The sequence below is a fragment of the Moschus berezovskii genome, chromosome 15, assembly GCF_049115385.1.
Source record: "Moschus berezovskii isolate FMDL1 chromosome 15, NW_MosBer_1.0, whole genome shotgun sequence".
Taxonomy (NCBI): domain Eukaryota; kingdom Metazoa; phylum Chordata; class Mammalia; order Artiodactyla; family Moschidae; genus Moschus; species Moschus berezovskii.
This window is the reverse complement of record NC_142474.1, coordinates 5,948,844-5,965,889: the sequence shown is the minus strand read 5'-3', so window position 1 is coordinate 5,965,889 and position 17,046 is coordinate 5,948,844. Positions and strand designations below refer to the sequence as shown.

The window sequence follows — 17,046 nt, the reverse complement described above, 5'->3', positions numbered from 1 at the left end:
AGCCCTGCATGTATGTCTGCAGGTCAGGAAGCAACAGTTAAAACTGGACATGGAACAACAGACTGGTTCCAAATAAGACCCTGCTTATTTAACTTATATGCAGAGTACATCATGAGAAACGCTGGGCTGGAAGAAGCACAGGCTGGAATCAAGATTGCCAGGAGAAATATCAATAACCTCAGATATGCAGATGACACCACCCTTATGGCAGAAAGCGGAGAGGAACTAAAGAGCCTCTTGATGAAAGTGAAAGAGGAGAGTGAAAAAGTAAACGTAAAGCTCAACATTCAGAAAACAAAGATCATGGCATCTGGTCCCATCACGTTGTGGCAAATAGATGGGGAAACAGTGGAAACAGGTTTTAAACAGACTTTATTTTTTGGGCTCCAAAATCACTGGTGACTGTAGCCATGAAATTAAAAGATGCTTCCTCTTTGGCAGGAAAGTTATGACCAACCTAGACAGCATATTAAAAAGCAGAGATGTTACTTTGCCAACAAAGGTCCGTCTAGTCAAGGCTATGGTTTTTCCAGTAGCCATGTATGGATGTGAGAGTTGGACTAGAAAGAAAACTGAGCGCCAAAGAATTGATGCTTTTAAACTGTGGTGTTGGAGAAGACTCTTGAGAATCCCTTGGACTGCAAGGAGATCCAACCAGTCCATCCTAAAGGAGATCAGAATTGGAATGCATTGAAAGCTGACACTGAGACGTTAGTTTTGAAGGATTGTTCCTCCCTCTGCTGGGAGAATGCTTTCAATTTCAGGCGTCATCCCTGAACACCCTGTTCAGAGCAGCCGATTGTCCCAGTTCTGGGTTATTTTTCTTTACATCGCATCACTAGATGAATCCATATGTTTACTGGTTTATTGTCTTTCTTCCCTCTCTACACTGTAAACTTCTGGAAGGCAAAACTCTCAGGTCTCCTTGCCATCCAGGGAAGGGTGTGACAGTAGATTGTTTTAAAGTATTTGTTGACTGAGAGAGAGGCCTATCCTGCTATCCAGCTATCCAGATTTCTTGACTTTTCAATTTGTCCTTCTTACAAAAATATGGGCACTTTCCTGGGGGCCCAGTGGCCAAGACACTCCCTGCTCCCCATGCAGGGGGCCTGAGTTCGATCCCTGGTTAGGGAACTAGATCCCACATGCTTCAACCAAGACCCAGCACATGTGTGTGCGCGTGTGTGTGTGTGCGTGTGTGTGTGCATGTGTGCGTGCGTGTGTGTGCGTGTGTGTGTGTGCGTGTGTGTGCATGTGTGCGTGTGTGTGTGTGTGTGCGCACGTGTGCACACACTCTTCAGTTGTGTCTCCTTTGCGACTCTATGGGTCATAGCCCGCCAGGTTCCTCTGTCCATGGGATTCCCCAGGCGAGAGCACGGGAGTGGTTTGCCATTTCCTCCTCCAAGGGATCTTCCCGACCCAGGGATAGAACCCATGTCTCTTGTGTCCCCTGCATTGGCAGGCAGGTTCTTTACCACTAGCGCCACCTGGGAAGCCCTACATCTATCTATCTATGAACCACTGCCAAGGAAATGGAGTCCCAGAGAAGTTCCCAGGCTGCGGAGTTCTGTAGAAGTGGGATCCAGGTATAGAGCCTCTCTCCTCATCCTTCTTTCTAGAATGAAGAGCAGCAGTTTTAAGTCTCTTTCTCCCCTTTTCCTCCCCCTCCCCACGCCAACCCAGCCTCCCCACAAAGCAGGGGCTGCAGTGGCAAAGAAGGAGAGAAGGACGCAGAGCTGTGCCGTCTGGAGCTGCACAGCTCATAACCTCCCAGGGAAGTGTTCTACCAGAATGAAGAGCGGAATTCATTTCACAAGCGGCATAAATTACCCGGAACAGTCTTTCCTTGAAAGACTAATTCACAGGTGATTGTGCCTAGGAATCATTGCTCAGCCATCACGGTCATTGAAGAGACAGCTCGTCCCTACGGCAGCGTGGGGTCCTGGGGCCAGGTTAGGAGGAGGCGCCGGCACCTGTCGCTTCAGGCCAGGGGCGTTATCGCGGTCAGTGAGAGCGCCGACGGCCGTGAGAAGCGCTTGTCTCTTCCTGCAACATCAACACCCTTGAAGCCACTCCAGATAAACACGCGCATAACATAGCAAGTTTGCTGAGCCAAGGCAGCTTCACAGAGCTGCTTCTCCTCCATCACAGCTCTGCTCTCATCTCGCCTGCACACCAAGAGATTTGAAAGGGCCCGAGAGATCTGCAAAGACCAGAAGAAGCCCAGCAAGACCGTCAGTCCCAACAAACTTCGCTGCCAGGGCTATGGGTCTTCATTCAGTTCAGTTGCTCAGTCGTGTCCAACTCTTTGCGACCCCATGAACCACAGTGCGCCAGGCCTCCCTGTCCATCACCAACTCCCGGAGTCCACCCAAACCCATGTCCATTGAGTCGGTGATGCCATCCAACCATCTCATCCTCCGTCACCCGCTTCTCCTCCTGCCTTCAATCTTTCCCAGCATCAGGGTCTTTTCAAATGAGTCGGCTCTTCGCATCAGTTGGTCAAAGTATTGGAGTTTCAGCTTCAACAACAGTCCTTCCAATGAACACCCAGGACTGATCTTCTTTAGAATGGACTGGTTGGATCTCCTTGCAGTCCAAGGGACTCTCAAGAGTCTTCTCCAACACCACAGTTTAAAAGCATCAATTCTTTGGCACTCAGCTTTCTTTCTAGTCCAACTCTCACATCCGTACATGACCACTGGAAAAACCATAGCCTTGACTAGATGTAACTTTGTTGGCAAAGTAACGTCTCTGCTTTTTAACTTGCTGTCTAGGTTGGTCATAACTTGCCAAGGAGTAAGTGTCTTTTAATTTCATGGATGCAGTCACCATCTGCAGTGATTTTGGAGCCCCCGAAAATAAAGTCAGCCACTGTTTCCACTGTTTCCCCATCTATTTGCCATGAAGTGATGGGACCGGATGCCATGATCTTAGTTTTCTGAATGTTGAGTTTTAAGCCAACTTTTTCACTCTCCTCTTTCACTTTCATCAAAAAGCTCTTTACTTCTTCACTTTCTGCCATAAGGGTGGTATCATCTGCAAATCTGAGGTTATTGATACCTAAGACATGCCAGACTCACCTACTAAATATAATTTTTTAAACTGAATTAATTAGGCGTGAGACTGGCAAAATGTTTCCTGTAAAGGGTTCCGTTCCGTCGCTCAGTCGTGTTCGACTCTTTGCGACCCCGTGGACTGTAGCCTACCAGGCTTCTCCGTCCATGGGATTCTCCAGGCAAGAATACTGGAGTGGGTTACTGTTTCCTTCTCCAGGGGATCTTCCCGACCCAGGGATCGAACCCGGGTCTCCCGCATTGGAGGCAGATGCTTTAACCTCTGAGCCACCAGGGAAGCTTGTAAAGGGTTAGATAGTAAATATTTTAGACTTTGCCATAGGTAGTCTCTGTTGCAATTCAACCACTCAGTTCTGTCTTTGTAACCAATGGGCATGACTATGTGCCCATAAAACTTTATTTATAAAAACCGGAGGCTGGCCAGCAGGCCAGAGTTTGCCAACTCTTGAAGTAGGGTAAATATGAATGATGAAGGAGGATCACAGAATAAAAAGGAGTCCAGGAAAAATAAAGCCAACAATGCGTGCTGGCCGGTTTTTCAGCGTGCAACAATAGCAATCCCGGGGAAGGAAGTCAGCAAGGACAGACAGACACACGAGGCTCTGTCTACACCACGGAAGAGGAAGTGACAGTGAGGAGTGACAGATAACACAGAAACACGACAAAGCAAGCCTGACAGTGGAGGAGGGCCGTGCCCATTACAGTTAAACCGCCCACTCTTTGGTCCTGGCCGGTGGCTGGGGAGAGATAACCAGAGATTTAGAGCAATGGGGCCATGGCATTTTTGTGTCTGTCATTTCACGTCTGACAAACGTTTATGCTTGTCATCTGAACAGATGATCAAAAACAGAACAGAGCCCAAACAGTCTTTTTTAATTTACAAGTTGATTCAATAAATATTTAATAAGGACCTACTATGTTAAGGGCTACCATGATTTGTAGTGAGGAAAGTCGCAGTTCCCATTGGAGGGGTTTAGTGAGAAGCAGAATTTGATAATTATTTAAAAAAATTTTTTTTAATTGTGGTAAAATATACATAATGTAAAAATTACCATGCTAACCATTTTCCCACGAACAGTTCAGCACTGTTGAGTATATCCATAGTGTCGGGCCACCATGTCCAGAACTTTCCATCTTGCAAAAATGAAAGTCTGTTATCATTGAACAACAAAATTTCATTTTCCCATCCCCTCAATCTCTGGGAACTACCCCTGGTCTCTGATTTTGTCTACTCCAGGAAGCTCATATAAATGGAGTATTTGTCTTTTTGTGACTGGCTTTTTTTTTTTAAACTTTTTATTTTGTATTGGGGTGTAGCCAGTTAACAAACAATATTGTGATGGTTTCAGGTGAACAGTGAAGGGACTCTGCCATACATACACATGAATCCATTCTCCCCCAAACTCCCCTTCCACTCCAGGCTGCCACATAACAGAGTTCCATATGCTGTACAGCAGGGCCTTGTTGGTTATCCATGTTAAATACAGCAGTGTGTAAATGCCCTTCCCAAACCCCTTAACCATCCCTTCCCACTCCTCTTCCCCGCCAGCAACCATAAGCTCATTCTCAAAGTCTGTGACATGACTGGCTTATTTCACTTAGCATAACATCCTCAAGATTCAGCCTTTTGCAGCATGTGTCAGAATTTCCTTTCTTTTTAAGGCTGAATAATATTCCATCATGCGTACCACATTTTACTAATCCATTCCTCTGTTGATGGACACGGGTTGCTTCCATCTTTTGGCTATTGTGAACAAAGCTGCTATGAACGTGGGTGTACAACTGTTTCTCCAAGACTGTCAATTCTTTCGGATATGTATACCCAGAAGTGGAATTGTTGGATTATGTGGGATTCTATTTTTAATTTTTCAAAGAAAGACTGTTTTCCATACCATTTGCTCAATTTTACATTCCCACCAGTGCCCAAGGGTTGCAGGTTTCTCCATGTCCTTGTCAACACTTACTGGAGGCAAAACAGTTTAGAGCTAAAATCTTAGCTGCACCCTGTCACTCCCTGACATGATACATTGATGTACATATACACTGTGGGGTCGCAAAGAGTCAGACACGACAGAGCAACTGAACTGAATGGATACTATGAAGTAGGTTTTGTTGTGTTTGTCTTTCTTCCCAACTGTACTGGAGAATAAGGATTCTGTTTTTCACACTGTTCGACTCCCAATAGTTCAGTCCAGGACTTGTATAGGGCAGGACCTAGGGTATTGTGTAGGTGCTCAAATATTTGCAGAGTAAACAAAAAAATGAACCATCTCAATTTGATAGGGAAAGAACTAGGTGAGATAAGCTAGATGTAGAAAGAGCCTGACACACTCAGCACCAAATCCCACTCAGGTGCCCTAAGGGAAGTCACAAGGCTATGATTCTGTTTTCTCTTTTGCAAAAGGAGAGGACAATACTTTCCATATGAGGTTATTTTGAAGAGTAAATGCAAAGACGTGAGTTACTTAGCACAGTGCTTGTCACATAGTAGGTGGTCAGCCCACAGAGTCTCCTTCATCATGGCAGCTTCACTATAAAGCAGATATATAAATCTAAGGCACTCTTATTATTAGTAAAGCCTGCTTCTTAAGACCAACTCACCTACAAGAGAAGTAACTTGGAGCCAGGATTTCTACTTGGTGACAAGATCGTGGACATTTCTGTCAAAAATCATGTGAAGAGTTGACTCACTGGAAAAGACTCTGATGCTGGGAGGGATTGGGGGCAGGAGGAGACGGGAACGACAGAGAATGAGATGGCTGGATGGCATCACCGACTCGATGGACATGAGTTTGAGTGAACTCCGGGAGTTGGTGATGGACAGGGAGGCCTGGCGTGCTGTGGTTCATGGGGTTGCAAAGAGTCGGACACGACTGAGTGACTGAACTGAACTGAAGGGAATGAAATACAAAATAATACAACAAAATAGAAAGATGCCACCAGATTTGCTTTCCTATCATTTAGGAATTTTTCTTTTTTAAAAAATATTTTTATTTATTTGGCCATGCCAGGTCTTAGTTGCGAAACGTGGGCTCTAGTTTCCCAACCAGAGGCCACACCTGGGCCCCATGCATTGGAAACTCAAAGTCTTAGCGAGTGGGCCACCAGGGAAGTCCTAGGGACTTTTCTTTTTTCACAGTATTTTGGTTGTGAATCCACCGACTAATAAAAACATAGTTGTGGGATCATGACTTGGTCATAGCTAGAGGGAATGGTTCATGTTTCCTCTGAGCAAAAGGATTTAGTAATTCTGGAGATTAGATTTAATATTGTAAAGATACTAAGTCTTCCCAAATTAATACTTCAACGTCATGTCAGGTCAGTTATTCAGTTCAGTTCAGTTCAGTTCAGTCGCTCAATTGTGTCCGACTCTCCGCGACCCCATGAATCACAGCACGCCAGGCCTCCCTGTCCATCCCCAACTCCCGGAGTTCACTCAAACTCATGTCCACAGAGTCGGTGATGCCATCCAGCCATCTCATTCTCTGTCATTCCCGTCTCCTCCCGCCCCCAACCTTTCCCAGCATCAGAGTCTTTTCTAGTGAGTCAACCCGTCGCATGAGGTGGCCAAAGTATTGCAGTTTTAGCTTTAGCATCAGTCCTACAATAATTCTTAAATAGAATTTGACAAAATGAATCTAAATTTCACTGAATTAAGAAAATGCAAGTATGGAGGCTCCTTAAAAAACTAAAAATAGAGCTAGCCTATGATCCTGCAATCCCACTCCTGGGCATACATCTGGAGAAAAACATGATATGAAAGGATACATGCACCCCAATATTCATCGCAGCAGTGTTTACAATAGCCAAGACATGGAAACAGACTAAATGTCCATCAACAGAGGAGTGGATAAAGAAGATGTGGTACGTGTATACAATGGAATATTATTTGGCCATAAAAAAGAATGAAATAATGTCATTTGCAGCAACATGAATGAACCTAGAGAGTGTCATACAGAGTGAAGAAAGTCAGAGAAAGGGAAGTATCACATGACATCCCTTATATATGGAATCTAAAAAGACATGATACAAATGAACTTACTGACAAAACAGAGACTAACAGACTTAGAAACAAACTTGTGATTGTGCCAGAAGAAGGATGGGGGAAGGGATAGTTAGGGAGTTTGGGATGGACATGTACACACTGCTATATTTAAAATGGATGACCAACAAGGACCTATTATATAGCACAGGGAATTCCGCTCAAGTTACATGACAGCCTGGATGGGAGGGGGCTTGGGGAGGATGGATTCATGTATGTGTATGGCTGAGTCCCTTTGCTGTTAACCTGAAACTGTGACAACATTGTTTGTTAGTCGGCTATACCCCAATACAAAATAAAAATATACCTAAAAATAGCCAAGACATTTTTAGTAATTAACAATGATGAGGTTATATGGATATGTTCACTCTAACAATTCAAAGAGTTATTCACTTATATTTATGGACTTCTCTGTATGTATATTCCACTTCTAGGAAAGCTTACATCTAAAAGTTTGGAGGAGCGTATGGAAGATGAGAGGCACTTGTCTCATTAAAATATATTGTAGGGATAAGTATAAACCATGTAAAGCAGAATGAGACAAAGAGCTTGGTGGAATGCAAGAATCTTGCTAATGAATTTAATGTCTGAGACATATTTCAAAAGTGAGGAAATTACATATTATAACAAATGTTATGGGGACAATCAACAGTCCATTCAGAGAAAAAAAAAATCTGGCCCTTCCCCCACCTCATCTCAACACACAAAACCAATTCCAAGGGATTACAGTCTCCCAGGTGGTGCGAGTGGTAAAGAAACACCTGCCAGTGCAGGAGAGGTAAGAGACACAGGTTGGATCCCTGGGTTGGGAAGACACCAGAGGAGGGCATGGCAACCCACTCGGTGTTCTGGCCTGGAGAATCCCATGGGCAGAGGAGCCTGGTGGGCAACAGCCCATGGGGTCACAAAGAGTCAGACATGACTGAAGCGACTTAGCACACACACACCAAGGTATAAAGGGCATGGTCATACATAGATGGAGAAGGGTCAATCCAAAATGCCTTTAAGAATATATTTATTTATTTGGCCATGTCAGGTCTTGGTTACGACATGTGGGATCTTCAATCTCATTGTGGCATGCAGGATCTCTAGTTGTGGCATGCAGGATCTAGTTCCCTGACCAGGGATTGAACCCGGGCCCCCTGCATTGAGAGCTTGGAGTCTTGGCCACTTGGACCACCAGGGGAGTCCCCAAGCTAGCTTTTTGTAGGACAGTTTGGTGTGTTCCATCAACATCTAAAATATGCAAATCCTTCACCTAGCAATTTCACTTTTTGGACTCTCAAGCTGACCTACTTACATAGGTGCACCCGAATTTACATGTGGCCGTTTACTGTGGTATATAATGTGACCGTGGAAAACTGGACACAGACGCCATGTCCATCAGGAGCAGAAGAGCTAAATAAATCACATCCAATGGCAAGCCACTCCAGTACTATTGCCTAGAAAATCCCATGGATGAAGGAGCCTGGTAGGCTGCAGTCCGTGGGGTCGCTAAGGGTCGGACACGACTGAGCGACTTCACTTTCACTTTTCACTTTCACACATTGGAGAAGGAAATGGCAACCCACTCCAGTGTGCTTGCCTGGAGAATCCCAGGGATGGGGGAGCCTGGTGGGCTTCCGTCTATGGGGTCACACAGAGTTGGACACAACTTAAGTGACTTAGCAGCAGCAGCATCCATATGATAGGTTACCACGTGCAACCATTCAAAGAGATAATACGGATGTGTTCATTCATTCCTTCAACAGGTATTCACTGAGCACCTTCTATGTGCCAGGACTGGGCTAGAGCAGGGAACACAAGTCTCCACCTTCATGGAGTGGGGTCAACAGTCAATGAACAAAGAGTGAACAAACATACAGAGGATTCAGAGTAAGAAACCTTGAGAAGCAAAAGAAAGGTGAAAGAGGCCCAAGGCATTGTAGACCGGGTGCCCACGCACCACTTCCTGGAGGAGGTGGTATTTGACTTTATGTGAGAAAGCTCTTCATTATAGAGATCTCCAGGAAATATAAGATAAAAAGCCCAAAGTAATTACAATTAATATTTCTTTAAAAATACACCTGTCTTTATCTCCCTGTACTTGCACATAGGTATACAGGTGCATACAGGCATGCGCTAAACTGCTAACATTAAAGGGAGTTTCTAAAACTTTTTCAGCAAACGTGTTCAGGCATTACTTTTACAATAAAAATATCTGTGAGGTGTGTTTGTGAACAAAAGCTAGTAAGAGTATTTAGGCAAAAACTAAAAAAAGAAGTTACATCAGAAATAGCCTGGGGGTTCAGAGCAATTACCTTGGGGTGAAAACCACGTGGTGTTGAAATGCTGGGGGCTCCATTGGCTAGTTTTGTGACCTCAGGCAAGTGGAGGCTTTAGTGGCTTCCATCCCTCAACTCTAGAGCAGAAGTTCCCAGCTGGGGGATTTTGCTCTCCCTGTCGTCACCTCGAAATGTCTGGTGACATTTTTGGTTGTCACAATTGGAAGCAGGGCATGCTATGCTACCATCCTCTAAACAGTAGAGGCCAAGGTGCAGCTAAATATTCTACATTGCAGAGAGGACGCCAACCCTCCTTTCCTGCTCCATCTTGCACAAAGAATTATCTGGCCCCAAAGGTCAGAGTCTAGAGGCAAGATTGAGAAACGGTGTTCTAAAAAAGGGCAGAGTTCACATTGCAGGTCTGAAGACTGAGAGGGCACAAGGCACTTAATTAGCACAGACCCTGGCACAGAAGCAGCGCTCAATAAATGGGAACTACTATTTTTACAACTGGACTTCCCCTAAATTAAAAAAACTTTCAGTGGGGAGGAAGTGGTAGAACCAGAGATCATTCAGCCGAATTCCGATTCTGGTGACTTACTGGACGGGATCCTGGATCCTTGTTAACAGCAACACAGGTCTTCACAGGGTGTTTGCTTATTGGAGATGGCTTGGAAGGACTTCTAATTCCTCCTGGTTTGGGCTTTTGTTTTGGTGTCACTCACCCACTACTAGTTCAGGAGCATTCCTGTTTAATTATTCTGTCTCATGTATATTCAGCTACCTTTCATGGGTGGGCATCTCCCTAGGGTTCAAAGACACACTCAAGTTTCTCTTGGAAAATCAAAGCCTGCCCTGAGCCTCACACACTTCCTCCAGCCCCCAGCCTTCTTTTTTCACCCTCGTACATGAAATTCAAGAAATGCCTGCGTTTGCTGCTACTCCATCTCCTCCTTTCTTGGGTCTTCTCCAGGGTGGCGTCCCTCGCAGACTCGATTCAGCAAATCGGCTCTGGCCTGGACCAGCATCCTCCCCGCTGATCATCATTCTTCACGCCTCATCTTGCTTCACTTTTTCGCTGCATGCGATGCGGTTGACCAGTGCCTTGACCTTCCTGTCCGAGCCACTCCTGTTTTCCTCCTACCACTCTTCTTGTCTGCCTTGCTCATTCAATCTTCTTCCCAACTGTTACTAATGGAGAACTTAGAGGCCCGGGTCAAGGCCACACTATGCTCCCTCTGTCCATCCTGTTCTACTCCTTCACTAAGCAATCTCATCCACTCCTTGCGTGTGTGCTCAGTAGTGACTGACTCTTTGCGACCCCATGGACAGTAGTCTACCAGGGTCTTCACTTATCTCCTAGTCCAGAGACTCACAAATCCATCTGTGGTCCTGACCGTTCCTTTGAGCCACCCAAACCAGCAGATGTAGAACAGCCTGTTAGCTGTTTCGGTTTGGTTTTCTCAAAACTCTCTGAAGTCAACACACTCGTGATTGATCTCGTGGTCTTCGTCATGAACCTGGTCCAATTCCAGTGCCCTTGTCTCATGAAAATGGCCCTGCCATCCATACAAGTGGGGAAGCCAGTAGTGGATTCCTCCACCCCAACAGCAATGCGTGCCCGGATCCTGGATGACGTCAGCATCCTTCCATCCCACACATCCTGCCCCCACCAGGACGGCATTCTCCTGTTCGGTCCCCTTATGTCTCCTTTGTTTCTCTATAATACGCCATTCTCCCTGCTGCCAGACATCTGTTCAAATTATCCTTTACTTACATCACATAGCTTCCTTGGTGGATCAGATGGTAAAGAATCCTCCTGCAATGCAGAAGATGCAGGTTCGATCCCTGGGTGGGGTAGACCCCCTGGAGAAGGAAATGTCTACCCACTTCAGTATTCTTGGCCTGGGACATCTCATGGACAGAGGATCCTGGCAGGTTACAGTCCATGGGGTCGCAAGGAGTGCGACACGACTGAGTGTCTAACACTTTCACTGGTTTTTTCACTTTACATCACACAGCCTTGCCTACTGGAAATGCTTGAACCCACTGCTGTAAAGATCAAACCCAAATGCTTTACCTTGGCTCACAAGGCCTGCACTGCAGTCTGGCCCTGTCCATCTCCCCAGCCCAACACTGCCCGCTGTGCCCTTTGCTCTCTCTGCCCTCTCCTCACCAGGGTACCCTGTTCACCTCACCTCAGCTCACCCGCTGCACCTCAGGGATGCCTTCCCTGCCATGCACTACGGTCTGTAGTTACCTCCCTTATGGCACTGACCGTGGTTGTCATTTAAATCCTACCTTCCATCAGGAGTGCAGGAGGAGAAATGGATAGGTAAGCTTTACGAGGCTGCTGACCTATTATTTTGCTAATCGTTATATCCCTAGGACCTGGACACAGAACTTTCCACAGAATATTAGTCAGCGGTAAACCTTCAACAAAAAGAACCTCTGGTTACAACCTCCAAGTAGACACAGGCAGACGGCAAACTCTGGACTGGCCCCAGAGGACCTTCTGGAGGCAAACTCAATCGACCCTCACCCCATCCCTTGTCCAGGGGTCTGATTTGACTTGATGGGCATTACCTGGGACAATTCCTTTTTTTTTTTGGCCACACGTCTGGGCACGTGGGATTTTAGTTCCCTGACCAGGGATCAAACTTGTGCCCCCTGCAGTGGAAGTGTGGAGTCAACCACTAGATCACCAGGGAAAATAAAAGTGTTAAGTTGCTCAGTTGTGTCCGACTCTTTGCGAAACCATGGACTCCTCTATCTGTGGGATTCTGCAGCCAAGAATACTGGAGTGGGTTGCCATTCCCTTCTCCAAGAGATCTTTCCGACCCAGGGATCAAACCCAGGTCTCCTGCACCGCAGACAATTCTTTACCATCTGAGCCACCAGGGAAGCTCAGGCCTCCAGGGAATCCCCTTTTTAAATCTTTTGCTGTTGTGGTCACTCGGCATGCAGAATATTAGCTCTGCAACCAGGGATTGGACTTGTGGCCCCTTCAGTGGAAACATGAAATCCTAACCAGAGAATCCCCTTCCTGGGCCAGTTCTTGAATGAAGACCCAAGTGTGGATGGACGCCCCATAGCACAGGGGGTTCAATGCTTTGGTTACATCAGCAGCATTTTTCACTCAACTGGCCTCACTGCAGGGCTCAGGTTGGCAGTATTTCTCTCAGGACCACCTTGAGGTCAGCCCAGCAAAAGCAGAAGCCAAGACTCTAAGTCAAACTGTCCTGGACAAAGAGAGACGACCACCAAGTTTTGGTTCTTGAATATGTATTTTTTACTGAAAAAATCATTCATAAATTAACATACAAAAATGTACAAACACATGAGTAAATAATGTAATGACAAAGGACTATATTTTTGTGAAAAGTGTTTTTTAAAACATCTTTAGATTTCAGTGCAAAAATGTACCCCTGGCACCTCTTAAAACATAAGAGCAAGCTCAAAAAATCGTAGTGATGGAAATAAGCTAGTTCAATGTCATCGTCATTGGTGAGTGGATACCATCAGTCCGTGTGGCTGTCGTTCAGCTACAGGTGTCTGTGATGGAGCAGCTCTTAGGGGAGGCCCTGTGTTGTCAAAATGAATAGCTTTGTGGACACTCCCTCCCCCTCAAAAAAAATCAGTGTGAAAGAAAACTTTTCCTTGCACGCTGCAATCAAAAGACAAGGCTGATTTAAGGGGCCATCCATTTGGTAGCCTTAAGGAGTTTCAGCTGCCAAACTCGTGCAAGGCCACATTTGGTTCCTGTTGTTTCCTAACATGATAATTTCTCGAGATCAACAGCACACGGGGCTGGCTGTGGTTTTTTTTTTTTTGCTTTTACGTTTCCCCACTCAGTTTAGTGGATAAATGATTAACAGTGCACAGTAAGAGATTTCACATGGATAAAACAAACTCACACATGATTGCAAGATGATTTAAGTCACCCAACTTCCAGCCCTGGAAAGACTTTTCCTTTCGTCCTCAAGCCAGCATTTTGTTAAATCAGGTGTTAGCTTTCTGCCAGCGTTTGTTCTTGATGGCAAATACGCTAATGAAAGGCTTCAAAAACACGGGTCATCCCTGACCAATGCAGTCTGCCCTGGCAAATTCTTCCAAAGGACATCGTAATTTTGTCACACTGAAAGCAGCTCACAGCTCTCAGAGAAAGAAGAGGCCAGGCCAGCACAGAGGCCTGGGGGCGCATGGAGGAAGGGGGAAAGAAATTTTTATTGCTTTACGCACCTTACGTCAAAGGAAAACCAAAAGAACTTCCGTGTGTCGTGTTCCTTGTGAAGGTCTTTTAAAGCATGAAATGCTCAAAACTCTTTTAAAACATTATGATAACAACTTACCAGCGTGCTCAAGGGCAAGAATCTGCTCTCTCATATGAGCTGGTAAGAGCTTTGCAATGCGATTTCTTTTCTAAATAGCATTCTCTTCTTCCAAAGAACAAAAACACACAAAAAAAACAAGGCCTGGCCAATCACTCCCACAGCTTGTGGGGATCATACGTCCATGGAACCCACACATGCAAAAACCCCAACCCACGTGTATATACACAAATATAGCCCCTACACACACATCCATGTAAACCATGAAAATTAAGGAAACTGAAGGCAAACAAGGCAATTTAAAAAAAACCTATGAAGTACTCCTCAGAAAGTACTCTTTAGTATGGATACATAAATATGTTTTATGGAAAAGGATGGGGGAAACCTGGTATTTCTCAGAATTCTGCAGGAGCAAAAGGGGACTATGAGGTGAGGGATTTGGCTCAGGGGAAAACAGAGAGGCACAAATTCAAATGCAATTTAGAATCGGACTTCAAAAAAGCACATGGGGGTGTGAAAGGAGCACTTGGGCTCCTGTGTCTGTCCGTCCGGCAGCTTTGTTAATCTAATCCCAAAGCCCTGATTTGGTCTAGCCTGGATCCCAGTTGATCCGCAGCACGCAAGTGTCACCTGCTCCCTGGCAAGTTCCGCATCATTCAGTTGCTCAGGATTCTGTATATTGGGCTGGCCAAGAAGTTCGTCTGGGCTTTCCCGTACGTTGGTACAGAATGACCCAAGCGACCTTTGTGGCCAACCCAATACTAGTCAATAATGTTGACCAAAAAAAAAAAAAGACAACACAAAACTTTCCAGAAACCAAAAAGGGGAATATTCAGAGGAATTGTTGAAGCTGGTTGGTAATTTAGGCACAGATTTCAGAAACTGTGGCCACAGTCCACAAGAGCAAGCGAAAGAAACAGAAAGTAGGAAAAACCAACACCCCCACTCTCTCCTGATGGCGAGGAAAAAGGTTGAGACACCAAGGTGAGAGACCCAGCGGTGTGCAGTGGGCCCACCTGAAAGGCTTGCTTCAGGCAGGACAGCACTGTCCTAACACAGCTTCCTGCTCAGCACGAGGCTGGGACCGGGGAGGCCTGCCCAGCGGGGAAGAGAAAACCGAAGCCAAAGTCAACAGCAATGCTTTTGGAAAAGGGGACGGGAGGTGAGGCAGAAGAAGTTGGCCACTGGCGGTAATGACCGGGCCGTTCTGTTCTGCCGTGCCATGCTCTATATCCACTCCCTTCCACAGGGACAGCAACCAGATGCTGTCGTTCCCTTTTAGCCGAGTTCCTGCGTCTGCCAAACCAATATAGGAGCTGATGTATACACCCTCGGTTTGAGCTGGAGCCGGCGAGAAAGTTAAATTAAAAAAAAAAAAAAGGCATTTTACATGGCTTATTTACAATTATACTTCCTCAAGAAGTGATCGTTGCACGTCTGTTTCTCTTCCCCAAGCCCTCCCCCTCCACCCTCAACCCCACCCAAAGCAGGTAATTCAGAAAAGAGAGAGAGAGGGAACACCAGAGGCGCAGAAGGATGGTTGTGTGGAGTTTCCTTTTGCTCTTCCTAACACACAGCGGCCCTGCGGCGGGTCTGCCTCTGCGCGGGAGGCCGAGAGGCTGCCCGGGCCGTTCTCGCGGGGGAGCGGCTCCGGGGCGGTTCCGGTTCCGGTGGCGGAGGCCCGCGGCGGAGACGGGCGACGGCGGGGCGGGAGGCCGGGGAGGAGGGCAGCAGGGCATACGCCGGTCCTGTGGAAAGGGCAGGGCAGGTCCCGGCCGCCTCCCTCCACCCCGGCGGGTGCAGAGGGGAAGGCGTTTTGTGCGTGTGCTCCGTTCACATTTTTGTTTCCTTGAACCCTGTGACCCTTCAGGAGGCGCTGGGCTTCTGTCCCTCTGTGGCGCGGCCTCGGACGCGCCGGCGGCTGCTGTCCCGCGGGCGGGCGCGAAGCCAGGCTGTCCTCTCAGTACTCAGTCACCTGAGCCAGCTCGGGTGTCAAGTTGACGGTAATGTTTTTATACAAGGCGTCGTACGTGACGTTTGCGAAGTAGTTCAAGTTGTTGAGGCCGTCCACCGCTTGCCGCTCCTTGGACTTCCTCAGCAGAGCGTACCTGTGAAGCAGGGGGCACAGGGGGCGGCTCTGAGCGGGGGGCCGAGCAGCACAACCCGGGAGACCACGCTCCTGCCCGGCCCCGCAGGGCGGGTCATCAGCCACTCGGCTCCTCCAGGCGGCGCGCCATTATCAGAACTGGAAACACCTCCTATTTCACGGAGCTGTTGGGCTTCATTTAACGCGTCTGCCGAGGGGCAGGAAACCGGGGTTCACAATCCTAACTGGCTCGCCTGAGTTCACTGAGAGGGGAAGCGGGAGGTAAGATGTTAAACAGGGGGTACGAGAAAGTTCTGTTTGTATTCAGTGCCCTCTTACTCGCCAGGAAAACAGTTCATGCAGTTGGATTGACTGTCGTGAGGACAGTCCTCCCAACAATTAACAAAAAGCCAGAAAGAGCCACTCCTGAGGGCCTGGAGATGCAAGCCATCCACTCGCCTCTGCTCAGCCTGAGCTGGAGGTTTTTTTTATTGAGGGTGTACAGGGTGATAAAGCAGCTGCAGCCACACAAACAGAGGCTCAGGGACACCCTTCCAGAACCAAGCTCGCGGAGAGGGCGCCACACTGTCACATGAGCGTGAGTCACACAGACTTTGACCTGAATGGGTTTTTCTCCAACTCCCTGAAAAGCTACAGCGCAGACTACAAAGCTTAAGGTGCAGAAGGAGGGATTGCCTTAAAAGATCTTACAATCACATTTTTCACCAACAGTATCATTTTGCCCCCAAACACCTGCCTCACACTTAAATGAGTGATAAACAGGAACTCTCAAACAGCTGTCTGAACAAGACCTTGGAAGGGGTGAGGAGCAGGCCCAGGGACTGCAATGCTTGAGGACCCTGGAAATACAGGACTTTTGTATGAGGAATAAACAAACTGCACCAACCTTCCAAGAAACTGGACCTCTCCTCGATGGTGATGAGGAATGGACTTGTACTTCCCTGTGTCACCTTCTGGCCGACTCACAGAATAGCCTGCATTCTGGACTCTGTCCAAGACAAAGAAGATGGGTAAAATGATCAAGTCTGACAGGTGAGACCAAACCTATCCCAAGGCTGAGGAACGCCAAGCTGAACAACAGTGCTTCTTTTGCATCTACATATTCAAGTCACTTTCCCTCTGGATAAGTTCATGGTTTCAGAAAAGAAGCCTACAGTATGAAAAGTTTTGAAGAAGAAGAGAAATTAAAAATTCCCGAGGTTTGACATGGGGTCTCAGTGACAGG

The 17,046-nt window shown here is 46.8% G+C and overlaps 1 protein-coding gene across 1 annotated transcript in view; it reads right to left on the bottom strand.

Annotated features, from left to right (window-relative positions):
* Positions 1 to 12,657: 12,657 nt before the first annotated feature.
* Positions 12,658 to 17,046, bottom strand: part of B4GALT5 (beta-1,4-galactosyltransferase 5) — a 74,481-nt gene continuing 70,092 nt past the window's right edge. Inside the window, exons 8-9 of the mRNA XM_055393324.2 lie at positions 16,708 to 16,809; positions 12,658 to 15,822 (exon numbers count right to left, since the gene is read on the bottom strand). Coding sequence (XP_055249299.1) covers positions 15,675 to 15,822; positions 16,708 to 16,809 — 250 coding nt within the window. The 3' untranslated portion in view covers positions 12,658 to 15,674. The remainder of the gene's footprint in view (positions 15,823 to 16,707; positions 16,810 to 17,046) is intronic.